This window comes from Hypanus sabinus, chromosome 5 (assembly GCF_030144855.1).
Source record: "Hypanus sabinus isolate sHypSab1 chromosome 5, sHypSab1.hap1, whole genome shotgun sequence".
NCBI classification, from domain to species: domain Eukaryota; kingdom Metazoa; phylum Chordata; class Chondrichthyes; order Myliobatiformes; family Dasyatidae; genus Hypanus; species Hypanus sabinus.
In genome coordinates, this window is record NC_082710.1 from 173746095 (window position 1) to 173759352 (window position 13258).

Below are 13258 nucleotides of genomic sequence, written 5' to 3' on the forward strand. Positions count from 1 at the left end.
CCCTAGGGAAGAGGTGCACCAGAACTGCGTCCGGTGGGGGAAGGAATCCCGCTTCATGTGCAAGATGACTGCCAGCCCAGTGACAGGGGTGTTGGAGCCCAGTATCTGCCGCCTTTCTATCCGCAAGGTGAGTACTCCCCTCGACGCGAAGGACAGCAGTTGGTGCCAGGCACTCGGCCCCTCCGTGCTGCTGCTGATTGTCGCGAACAAGCTTCTACCTCACTGCCATTTTCACACTTTTGTCTTTGAAGATCTCCGGCCTTTTGGCCTACTGAATCCATGCTGTCCACCGAGCAACCTTTTATACTAGTTCCACACCAGTCCGATCCTGTGATGTTGTCGGTGTGGAGTTTGTACTTTCTCCTTCTGACCCTGTGTGCTTCTGTTCCCTCTCATATTCCAGAGAGATGCGAGTTGGTGGGCTAATTTACCACTGTAATTTGCCCTCTGGAATGGTGGAGTGGAGATACGTCTTTACCAAAGTATGTGTAAGGCACCTTCCCTCTGCTAGCCTGCAGGTCACCCTTGTAGTACCTGCTTAGCCTCCCCTTCCCCCAGATCAGGGTCATCTGAAGCCAATGAAGCAGGTGGTGCCTGTCACAAATCCTGGTTCTGCGACCACTGACTCCAGGCAGACAATCTCTGGAGTATTGATAATGACTGGGGTCACCCGTCATTACACTGCCCAGAAGAAGGCAATGGCAAACCACTTCTGTAGAACAATTTGCCAAGAACAGTCATGGTCGTGAGACCACAATCACCCACGTCAAGCGACACGGCACACAATGATGATGAAGTTGCCCTTGGTGGGTGAGAGGTGGAATCTGCGGGGAGTAGATGGAAGTCTGGTGAAGATAGGTTATAATTTCGTTGAGGGAATTGGATTACTCTATAAGCTTTCATCTAGTTAATGGGGCAGAGTAGCACCCTTCTGTTGTAATGGATATTCCCTGTCTCGTGTCTGGGGGGTGTTTTTGCAAGCTCAGCTTTCTAACACAGCAGCTGACTCTTCCAGATGTCAAAGAGTTGTGTTTAAGTAAGTTAAACTTTCAACCGATATTCCTTGCTCAACCCCTTGTATACAAGTGAACAATATTCTTCGTTGGCCCATTATTTAGTTAAGAAAGAACACTGAGGTCCACAGAATATTCACCTAATGTAAAATATCATGTATGTTATTAGGAATGGTCTAGAAGCATCAAGAAGAATGACAGAAAGATGGGGTGAAGATAAATCAATTCCTCTGCCTTCTATGTCTGTGAAAAGCGACTTGTTTGTCTGCAACTCATTAGTATATCGTTTTAGCTTATAGGAATTGTACCTGTGGTTTGGAAATCCTTTGTGTTTTAAGTATCGTGTGTAATTTGGGAATCAAAATCTGGTTTAATGTCACTGGCATGTGTTATGAAATTTGTTAACTTAGAGGCAGCAGTTCAATGCAATACAGGATAAAATAAATCAATTACAGTAAGTGTGTGTATATATAGGAAAGGACCTGTTGAAGGGTCTCGGCCCAAATAGTCGACTGGACTCTTTTCTATAGCTGCTCCCTGAGTTCCTCCAGCATTTTGTGTGTGTGTTTCTGGGATTTTCAGCATCTGTAGATTTTCTCTTGTTTGTGCATGGGTTGGTTTGCCTAAAGTCTCGCATGACTGCTTCGTTTACCAGTAGTTGACGCTTGGGGCCACTGGTTCCTTTACCAATTCCCCCTTGAGCAGGGCTCAGGAATTTACAGACATGTTCCTTCGGCTTGGTGGCTGTGATGCCGGACAGGAGCTTCCACGCTGCTGCCAGACAGGGTATAGGCTGGTAGTTTAATGTTGTTTCTCCTTTGTGAGGATCCTTCACTAAGAGTACTGTCCTTCCTTGAGTTAGCCAGTCAAGGTGAGAGCCTGCTTCAAGCAACTGGCTCATTTGAGCTACCAGCTGTGTATGTAATGCATATTATGTTAGTTTGTTCAGCCAATATGATCAAGTCAGGCCCTGGTGATGTCCAGTTCTGCATATTTGCTGCCCGTTGTGCCTCCTACAGTCAGAGTTCTGAATGGTTCATGAAACCATCAACACTATTTTGCTATTCCTCTTTTTCACTGTTGATTCATATCTTGCGCTGTACAGCAATGAATTTCACAACACGTATTCTGACAGGATGAGCTGGCATTGGGGAGGGTCCGGAAGAGGTTGATGAGAACGATCCATGAATGAAAGGGTTAACGTATGAAGATTGTTGGTGCTTACTGGAAGTTAGAATGAGTAGGAGGATCTCACTGAAGCCCATCGAGTATGGAGAGGCCTGGATACAGTGGATGTGGAAGGGATGTTTCAGTATGGGGGGAGTCGAGGACCAGAGGGCGCAGCCTCAGAATAGAACAGGGTTTCCCAACTTGGCATTTCCCTTTGCTTAATGGTATTGGTCCATGGGATAAAAAAGGTTGGAAAACCCTCAAATAGAAGGGTGCCCTTTTGGTACAGAGCTGAGGAGGAATTTCTTTAGCCAAATCATGCTGAATCTGTGGAATTCATTGTTGTGGAGGCCAAGTCATTGGGTACATTTATAGTGGTAGTTGATTGGTTCTTGATTAGTCAGGATGTCAAAGGTCATGGGGAGAAGGCAGGAGAATGGGGTTGTGAGGGGAAATAGAACAGCCATGATCAAAGGGCAGAGTAGACTCGATGGGCCGAATGGTGCTGTACTGCTCCTGTGTCGTGTGGTCTTGAATAGATCTGGTTTTGATTCCATCTGTTGTCCGATTCAGAGCTGTCGAGCCTGTGCTGTCCCTAGTCCAGGAGTTTAAGGAACATTCCTGGTTCTTTGGGGCACTGTGTTATGCCGACCTTTTAACCTTATCTAAGATCCCTCCTACATAGTCCTACAAATTCCTTTCATCCTCAATCCTGAATAAGAGACTCCTAAATACCTCTAATGTATCTGCCCCCATCACCACTCCTGGCAGGGTGTAACACCTAGTCACCACTCTCTGTGTAGGATAAAACCAACCAAACAAGCAGCCTACCTCTGACATACACAGTGTGCTCTCCCTCAGACACCTTAAGATTATTTCCCACCCCCTACTCCGTAGTAGCTACTTCTGCCCTGGGGAAAGAAGTTTGCCGTGAGATGGTGTGGAGCAGATCTGACTCAGGGACAGCTTCTGTTCCATGGTTATCGGACTCCTGAATGGGCCTCTCATCGAACAAAGATGAACTCCCGATCTCCCAGTCCACTCGTCGTGGCCTTGCCCTTTATTTGTCTCCTGCGCTGCTCTTTCTCCATAACTGCAACACTCTGTTCTGTTTCTGCGATGGCCTTGCTCGGAACGAACTGTACGGATGGTGCACAAGCAAGGCTTTCAGTGTATCTCAGTACGTATGACAGTGTTAAACCAGTTACACTCTATGTCTAACGGTGGTTCCTCTGTCTCCACAGGAGCTTAAAGGAGGAAAAGCCTTCATTAAGGTAAGAGCCTGCTGGCGGTGGAGGGAAGCTTCTGCTTTTAAAAGAGAATGGCTTCATTTGCTCCGTTAACATTGAAACATGCAGTGAACCACGTCGTTGGCGTCAAATCCAGTCGGCTGGGGGGTGGGGCAGCCCGCGAGCGTTGCCAGCGTAGTTTGCCACAACTCACTAACCCTCACCTGTAGGCCGTCGGAACGTGGGAGGAAACCAGAGCACCCGGGGAGATCCTCCAGACTCCAGAATTGACAGGAGCCAATGTTTGCTGCTGTAAAATGTGTGCTAACCGCTACGCTAGCGTGCCGTCTGTTTGAGCCTTCTGGCTTGTTGGGACCTAGGTGGACCGTGTCAGAGAGAGGGGCTGTGTTGTTCTCAGGCTCCCAGGCCCCGTGACTCCAAATGATGTCCAAGTCCCTGGTAGATCAGGGAGAAGATCCCAACATGAGCAGAGCCTGGAATACTCTCGGGGGCCACTTCCAGATTGATTTGGATTCAGATCAGTTTCTTGTCATGTACACCCGGGTGCAATGGAATTCCTTGTTCACGTGAAGCTCACGGAGGAAATGTGGTAACAATAATTGCAGCAAAAAACGCAGAACTGCAGAACGGTGCGAAGGAGACATGAGACTGCCGATGCTGGGATCTGTGTCAACAGGCCATCTGCTGGGGGAGCTTGGAGCGCCTGTGGGAGGGAAAGGAATTATTACCCTTTCAGGCAGGGTTTCGACCTGAAGCATCGGCAATTCCTTTCCTCCTGCAGACACTGCTGGATCCCCCGAGTTCTTCCCGCAGGATGCCAGGATGGTGCGGAGGTTGGCCTGCAGTCTGAAGTAGTGCAGAGTGCTGAGTCTCGGTCCGAAAGGTCGACTCTTTATTCTGCTCCGTAAATGCTGCCCAAGTTGCTGCATTCCTCCAGCAGTTTGTATGGTTTGCTTATGATCTTCAGCATCTTCAGAACCTCCCATGTTTTGTGATCTCCCTTGTTAATCGTACTTTTCCACCTATCACCTCCCAGCTTCCTCCTTCACCCTCCTCCCCCTCCTATCACCTCCCTCACCCTCCTCACCCCACCTACCTACCAGCTTCCCCTTCACCCTCCTCCCCCCTCCTATCACCTCCCAGCTTCTTTCTTCACCCTCCTCCTCCTCCCACCTTCCTCCCTCCACACAGGTGATTGTGCATGTCACAATGAACCTGGCTTTGACCGAGCTCCATTGCAACTTTTTCGTGCTCTTTGCTGTATTTGTTGTGTTTCTAAACTGTTGATCCTGTGAGTTTCAAGTGAGCAGGGAATTACGTTGGTATTTGGTTTAGATGGAAATAACATCAAGTCCATGAGGCAGGGGAGGAGAATCAAGCTACCTGATTCCTCCCCACCCCAGTCTCCTGCCTTCTCCCCACTAACCTTTGACAGCCTCAGCAATCAAAAACCTCTCAACCTCCACGTTAAATATACCCTAACCTTGCCCTGTACAACCGTCTGTGGCAATTCACTGACCCTCTGGTTAAAGAAATTCCTCCTCATCTCTGTTCTAAAGGGATATCCTTGACTGTGCCCATCTGGTCCTAGACTTCCTCACTATTTGGAAACATCGTCTCCACATCCACTTTATCCAGGCCTTCCAATATTCAATAGGTTTCAATGAGATCCCCCACCATTCTGGAAAAACTCCAGTGAGTACAGGCCCTGAGCCATCAAATACTCCTCATACATTAAACCTTTCATCTCCCGTATCGTTCCCGTGAACCTCCTCCAGAGCCCCTCCGATGCCAGCACGTCTTTTCTTGGGTATGGGCTAAAGCTTCTCACAGTGTTCCAAATGCATTCTGGCTAATGTTCCATAAAGTCTCTGCTAATGAACGAGTTAACCGAGGGCCCCACAGTGGGCCCTTGCCCTTCCTGTGCTGTAGCATTCTGGAGTGCAGTTTCAAACCTGTAAATCAGGGAGAGTGCAGCCCACTGGGCTCTGGGGATGGGACTGGGTGAGGAGGGAGGGCCCTCGTTGTTCAGGGAATGGGTCATCTCAGGGCCATGTGTCGGCCCAGATTTCGGCTGGTCGTGCCCCTATTCCTCACCTCCCTCTTGTTCCTCTCCTCCTCCTCCCCTCCTGTAGCTGGGCTTCGTAGACCTGAACCTGGCCGAGTTTGCCGGTGCCGGCTCCACTGCTCGCTGCTGCCTCCTGGAGGGCTACGACACCAAGAACACGCGGCAGGACAACTCCATCCTCAAGGTAAATGGGAGGGCGGGCCGATAATCCCCGGGATGGGGCACGTCCGGAAGAGGGAGCCCCTTTCCCCGAGGATGAGTGTGGTTGGGATTAATGTTGAGAGCTTGTGGTGGAGTAGAGAGAGAATGCAGGAGGATCTCGAGTGGATTGTATTTGTCAGTCAGGGCTCCCTTTATTCAGAGGCACAGAGATCTAAAGCAACACACACACAAAGGTCTGGAGGAACTCAACAGGTCAGGCAGCATCTGTGGATTCAGATTCAGATTTATCACGTGTGCATTGAAACGTACAGCGAAATGCGTCATTAGGGTTAACGACAAACACAGCCCAGCGATGTGCTGGGGGCGGCCTGCGAGTGCCATCACACATTCAGCACCCGTGTCGCGTGCCCGCAGTGTTCAACACCGGGAGAAAGAACAAAATGAAATGAGACAACGGAAGAACGATGCACGCACACACGTATACAAGTGTGCACGTGTACACATACACACACGCGCACACACACACACAGACACACACACTCACACACGCACACGCACACGCACACACACACACACCTCTCCATAGATGCTACCTGACCTGCTGAGTTCTTCTCAAATTTTGTTTGCGTTGTTCCATTTATTTGGCCTCCGCAGAATTTTCTGCATATTAAGGTGGAATTTTTAAAAAATTTGCTGTAAATTGGAATTTTCACCTTGAGGCAGAGACTGTCGGAACCTGACGTTCCCAGGTCACAGGTAGCAGGGGCCCTGAGGGCGAGTGAAATCCAAAGTCGAAGTGGAGTTTATTGTCATCTGTACAAGTACAAATATGTACCTTCAGCAGCATCACAGGCTCTCAGCATCGGAGACACAATAATCACATTAAAAATCAATGTAAATTATATAAGAGCAAACACAAATAGAACAACAAAAAGACAGTTTGTTGCAGTGCAAGGTGGTCGTGGTGTTGCTACACTGAGACGGTGATCAGGGTAGTGCAGGTTGGTTCAGGACATTTACAGAGACAGGTGCGAGAAAAGGCCTGAAGGATCACTGGGGACCTGAGTCACCCTGACAACAAACTGTTTCAGTTGCTACCATCCAGGAAATGGTACCGCAGCATAAAAGCCAGGACCAACAGGCCCTGGGACAGCTTCTTCCACCAGGCCATCAGACTGATTAACTCATGCTGATTTGAGTGTACTCTGTATTACATTGACTGTTGTATTTATTATAAATTACATCATTGCACATTTAGGCAGAGACATAATGTAAAGATTTTTATTCCTCATGTATGTGAAGGATGTAAGAAATAACGTCAATTCAATTCAGGAACCACTTGTTTGAAGGGTAGTATCTGTTCTTGAACTGGGTGGAATGGGATTCAGCATTCGTTACCTCCTGCCGGCTGGCAGCTGCAAGAAGATGGTGCGGATCTTTGATGTCATGGTTGCCTTCTTTAGGCAGCACCTCCTGTAGAAGGTGGGGAGAGATGTACCTGTGATGTACTGGGCAGAGTCCACTGCTCAATGCAGCTTCTTGGGTTCCTGTACGTATAAATCGCTGCAGCAAACTATATGTAACTAGACAGGATACACTATCATTATAAATTTCCCTGTTTAAAAATGAGTTATATATTGTATATCCCACCTTTGTCTCCTGTGAGATGCTGCAATTGCCTCAGAAAGAGGAAAACAATGTTAAAAAAACAGATTTGGATGAGTTCAAAACTCTATGTTGTCCCAACAAAAATTGTCGGTGTTAAGTGAGGTTACGTTAATTGACCCTTGTTGCTGTAACCTTTTGGTTTCAATTTGTGGTGCTTTGGAGCCGTCATTGATGTTATCCAGGCTGTAAGATGGGAAAGGAGGTGGATTCACTGTCCATTGGACGGGGTGGAGGAAGGGTGAGAGGCTGCCACATGAGGAATACATAAACACCTATACTGTATTTGTGAAATTTTCTTTCATCTTGGTTACATGTGAAATTTCTGATGAAAGGTTCTTGTTTCTGTTCCCCCGTCCCCACCATCATCTTTCCCTGACTGTATCTTTGGCATTTTTTTGTTGAACTGTTTGCATTTTACAATAGTGTTCCTCTTGGCCTTGTTTCTTCGCTCATTTTGCCTGCTCTTCTCTGCCTCTCACAGGTCTCCATCAGTATGCAGTTGTTGTTGGGGGATCCGTGCTTTAAAACGTGAGTACTGACCCTTGTTCTGACGTTTGTGTGGTGGTCTCTCTATCTTATTCGTCCCACCATTGCCGCAGACTTAGTTTTGTTGCATTTCTGTGAATAGTGGAGGAGGCCTTTCAGTCCATTGAGTCTGTCCTGACACTCAGAACAATCCCATCTCCCCCCCCCCAGTGGGGTTTAAGGAAACGGCTCACCCCTACTCTCTCAAAGGATGGGGGCAAATCCTGACCTGACAGCTTGCAAAAACAAATAAAGCTGAGCCCACATTTGCCACTTCCCACCCTGCCCAGTTTTGCAGAGCAACTAGTAGAGGCCATTCAGCCCACTGACCCTCTCCCAGCATGGAATAACTTCCTGTCCTGACAAGGCTTCCCGACTTTTACCACCACTCACGATGCCTGTGTGGAGTTTGCAGATTCTCTGCAGATGCTCCGGATTTCTCCCACGTCCCAACTATGTACAGGCTGGTAAGTTACTTGACGACTGTGATTTAACCCACACTGTAGGTTAACAGGAAAAAGAGAACCAATAGGGAGTCAGAGATGAAGAGATCACTGGAGCCGGGAGCAACTCACAAATTGTTGGGGAAACTGGGTCACAAGCACGAGCTATGCTGCAAATCCAGAGGAAAACACACAAAATGCCGGAGGAATTCAGCAAATCAGGCAGCATTTATGGAGAGGAATAAAGAATTGACTTTTGGAGTCTGGACCCGTAATGTCTCTACCCGAAACAATGACTCTGCATTCCTCTCCATTGATGACTCCAAAGCCCCCAGCCATTGGCCACAGTCCTTGCTCTGCTTAGTGTGTCTGTCAATGGTGAGGTGGCCCAGATCAACCCAGGGTGGGCGACAGCGCCACCCACTGTCAGTGTCTGGAATGACACCCAGACCTCGGTCAGCTGCAAGGTTGTTCACACCTGAGTTTATTGTCAAATGCACAAGTACATGTCTGCACAGGTGCAAAGCATCAGATACACAGTATGCACAAGAAAAAAAGTAGCATATAATGTGTAAATGAAACATGGAACAGAATAAAAATCTTCATTTATAAGTCTGTATAAGCCATAGGAGCAGAATTAAGCCATTCGGAGATTATAGTGCAAAGTGGTCATAGTGTTTCTGTATTGAGGGAGTGATTAGGCTTGTGTAGGTTAGTTCAAGAGCTGGACAGTTGAAGCTGTGCTTGATCATGGTGGCGGGGGGCTCCGGGCCTCTGTACGATGGTAGTTGCGTGAAGGTGGCATGGCTGGCATGCTGGGGGATCTTTGATGGATGTTGTCTTCGTGGGGCTTTGTCTCCTGCAGATACTGTCAGTGGTGAGGAGGGATGTGCCAGAGGAGTACTGGGCTGATCTCTGCAGCTTCTTGCATTCCTGTGTGTCGTATATCAGGCAGTGATAAAAGGAGTCAGGGTACTTTTGACAGAGTGTTCTGTGACAAGCCGAATCTCCTCAACCGCCTACGATGCTGGCATGCCTTCCTTGTGAGGGCATCTAGGTGCTGGGCCCAGAGTAGGTCATCTGCTGTATTAACACACAGGAATTTAAACCTGCTGACTCTCTGTACAGCCATTGCCCCAATGGAGACTGGTTCACATTCAGCCTTCATCCCCGTCCTGAAGTCAATGCGCAGTTCTTTTGCTTTACTGACGTTGAGCGAGTGTTTGCTGTCGCGTGGCGTCACTCACCAAGGTGACCTGTCGCAATCCTCTACGCTGACTCACTGCCTTAGAGTCAGAACCACTGTCTATGAAACGTGCTGTTTTGTAGCAGCAGTACAGTGCACAGACAAAAATAAATCATAAATCACAAACTTCAAGTAAAAACGTATGATGTGTTCGTGCACATTCAGAAATCTGATGGCAGAGGGGGAGAAGCTGTTTCTGAATTGCTGAGGCTTCAGGCTCCTGTACTAGCTCCCTGATGGTATTAATGAGAGCAGGGCACGTGGTGAGGGTCCTTAGACATGAATGCTGCTGTCTTGAGGCACTATCTCTTGAAGATGTCCTCAGTATCACGGAGGCTTGTGCCAGTGATGGAACTGGCTGGGTTTACAACCCTCTGTGATCCTGTGATTTGGAGCCTCCGCACAGACTGTGATGCAGTCAGTCACAATGGTACATCTGTAGAAACTCTTAAATTTTTTTATTGAGATACAGTGGCTCTTCGTGCCATGCTGCCCAGCAACCTCCAATTTAACCCTAGCCTAACCAGAGGATAATCTCCAATGACCAGTTAACCTACCAACCAGTACATCTTTGAAATACGGCAGGAAACTGGAGCACCTAGAGGAAACCCATGAGGTCACGACGAGAACGTACAAATGCCTTCCAGGCAGCGGCAGGAATTGATATTGGGTCACTTGGTAAAGCGTTGTGTTACCATGTCCCTGGTGACATAACCATATAACCATATAACAATCACAGCACGGAAACAGGCCATCTCGGCCCTCCTAGTCCGTGCCGAACTCTTAATCTCACCTAGTCCCACCTACCCGCACTCAGCCCATAACCCTCCATTCCTTTCCTGTCCATATACCTATCCAATTTTACCTTAAATGACACAACTGAACTGGCCTCTACTACTTCTACAGGAAGCTCATTCCACACAGCTAACACTCTCTGAGTAAAGAAATACCCCCTCGTGTTTCCCTTAAACTTCTGCCCCCTAACTCTCAAATCATGTCCTCTCGTTTGAATCTCCCTTACTCTCAATGGAAACAGCCTATTCACGTCAACTCTATCTATCCCTCTCAAAATTTTAAATACCTCGATCAAATCCCCCCTCAACCTTCTACACTCCAATGAATAGAGACCTAACTTGTTCAACCTTTCTCTGTAACTTAAGTGCTGAAACCCAGATAACATCCTAGTAAATCGTCTCTGCACTCTCTCTAATTTATTGATATTTTTCCTATAATTTGGTGACCAGAACTGTACACGATATTCCAAATTTGGCCTTACCAATGCCTTGTACAATTTTAACATTACATCCCAACTTCTGTACTCAATGCTCTGATTTATAAAGGCCAGCGTTCCAAAAGCCTTCTTCACCACCCTATCTACATGAGACTCCACCTTCAGGGAACTATGCACTGTTATTCCTAGATCTCTCTGTTCCACTGCATTCCTCAATGCCCTACCATTTACCCTGTATGTTCTATTTGGATTATTCCTGCCAAAATGTAGAACCTTACTCTTCTCAGCATTAAACTCCATCTGCCAACGTTCAGCCCATTCTTCTAACCGGCATAAATCTCCCTGCAAGCTTTGAAAATCCACCTCATTATCCACAACACCTCCTACCTTAGTATCATCGGCATACTTACTAATCCAATTTACCACCCCATCATCCAGATCATTTATGTATATTACAAACAACATTTGGCCCAAAACAGATCCCTGAGGCACCCCGCTAGTCACCGGCCTCCATCCCGATAAACAATTATCCACCACTACTCTCTGGCATCTCCCATCTAGCCACTGTTGAATCCATTTTATTACTCCAGCATTAATACCTAATGCCTGAACCTTCTTAACTAACCTTCCATGTGGAACTTTGTCAAAGGCCTTGCTGAAGTCCATATAGACTACATCCACTGCCTTACCCTCATCAACATTCCTCTTAACTTCTTTAAAAAATTCAATAAGGTTTGTCAAACATGACCTTCCATGCACAAATCCATGCTGGCTTTCAATCAATGAATCTCTTCAAGTCCCTAATGAAGTGTATCACCTTCTTTGTGATTGATAGTCCAACAACAGGGGCGTTGGTGAACTTGTGATTCATGCGATGCGCGTCAGCTCTTTGAGTGCCGGCAGTTTATTTTCTTGCTCATGGTAGATGAGGACTATTTGGGCCCATATTGGAGAAAGGATGTGCTGGCATTGGAGAGGGTTCAGCGGAAGTGGATGGGAATGGTTCTGGTGATGAAAGCGTTAATATATGAGCCGTGTTTGGCTCTGGGCCTGCACTCACTGGAGTTCAGAAGCATGAGGGCCAATCTCATAGAAAGCTATTGAATATTGAAAGGCTGAGATAGAATTGATGTGGAGACGATTTCTCCTCTTGTGGGAGAGTCTGGGACCAAAAGTCACAGAATACAAGGACTCCTTTTAGAATGGAGATGAGGAGGAATTTCTTTGGGTGTATTTAAAGCAGATGTTGACCAGTTCTTAATTAGTATGGGTGTCAAAGGGGGGAAAAACATTGGTTGCTTGTGGGTTTCCAGCATCTGCAGAATCTCGTGCACATCAACACACACACAGTGAAATGCATTGTTTGGATCAAATCAAATCAGCGAGGGCTGTGCTGGGCAGCCTGCAAGTGCGGCCACGCTTCTGGCACCAACAGGGCTTGCCCACAACTCGCTGAGCAAGTCTTTGGAATCTGGGAGGAAACCGGAGCACTCGGGGGTGGGGGGGGAGCTGTTCAGTCACAGGGTGAATATACTAACCCCTTACAGACAGTGGAGGGAATCGACCCCGATCGGTAATCGCTGACATTGTAAAGTGATGAAAATTGGGTTGAGGAGGAAAATAAATCAGCCATGATTGAATGGCAGAGCAGACTTGATGGGCTGAACAGCCTGAATCTGCTCCTGTGGTCTTATTATCTGCGCTGCTGCTCAGAATGTGTTACTGTTGTCTCCAGACCACCGTCCAGTGCCAATCTGAGCACGGCCGTGGGGAGCGAGGGAGGTCTGGAAGCCGATTGCAAAGGCGATGCCGGGAAGGAGAGGGAGACTCTCCGAAGACCCAACACTCTGAGGCTGCCCAAGTGTCGCTCACTCATCATGGGGTCAGGTAAGGGAAGCCGGCAATGAGTGAATTCAGCTGACACACCCAGCCCCAGAAAATCAGGAGGGGTGGGCATAAGGTGAATGATCAGTCTCCCCAGGGTAGGGGCATGGGTATGGAGTAGGAAGAGAAAGGTTTAAAGGGAACCTGAGTGGCAACCTTAGGGATATCGGGCAAACACAAGCAAATGGGACGAGCTCACATTGGCTTCCTGATCAGGATGGAACGAAGGGTCCATTTTAATGTTCTGTAACGCTATGAAACCTCCGGGACCAGGTGGGCAGTGGGTCGCACACTGTCCTCATCCCCACTGGGAATGGGTCTCTGTTTCTGTCTCCCTGAATTGCTCGAATCTTTCACCTCCGCCGTTTATAGAATCAGCCCAACAACTCCATGCTAACCATTGCATATCCATCTACACTAATCTTGTTAACCTTAAAGTTATACTTAAAGTCACAGACTCATATAACACAGAAACAGGCCCTTTGGCCCATCATGTCCATACTAACCACAGAGCCCAACATCCCTTTTATCTGTGTTGGCCCAAATCTGTCTAATCCCTCTATTCCATGTGCTTATGTTATTGTACCTTGCTCAGGCA

At 47.6% G+C, this 13258-nt stretch overlaps 2 protein-coding genes across 2 annotated transcripts in view; one reads left to right on the plus strand and one right to left on the minus strand.

Annotated features, from left to right (window-relative positions):
* LOC132394603 (uncharacterized) overlaps positions 1 to 13258 on the minus strand; it is a 207577-nt gene that overhangs the window by 92414 nt on the left and 101905 nt on the right. The gene's annotated exons all lie outside the window — the stretch shown is intronic.
* The window catches only part of LOC132394601 (early estrogen-induced gene 1 protein-like), a 36615-nt gene that overhangs the window by 13668 nt on the left and 9689 nt on the right, over positions 1 to 13258 (plus strand). The window contains exons 2-6 of the mRNA XM_059970938.1: positions 7 to 127; positions 3428 to 3457; positions 5569 to 5685; positions 7813 to 7859; positions 12512 to 12663. Coding sequence (XP_059826921.1) covers positions 7 to 127; positions 3428 to 3457; positions 5569 to 5685; positions 7813 to 7859; positions 12512 to 12663 — 467 coding nt within the window. The remainder of the gene's footprint in view (positions 1 to 6; positions 128 to 3427; positions 3458 to 5568; positions 5686 to 7812; positions 7860 to 12511; positions 12664 to 13258) is intronic.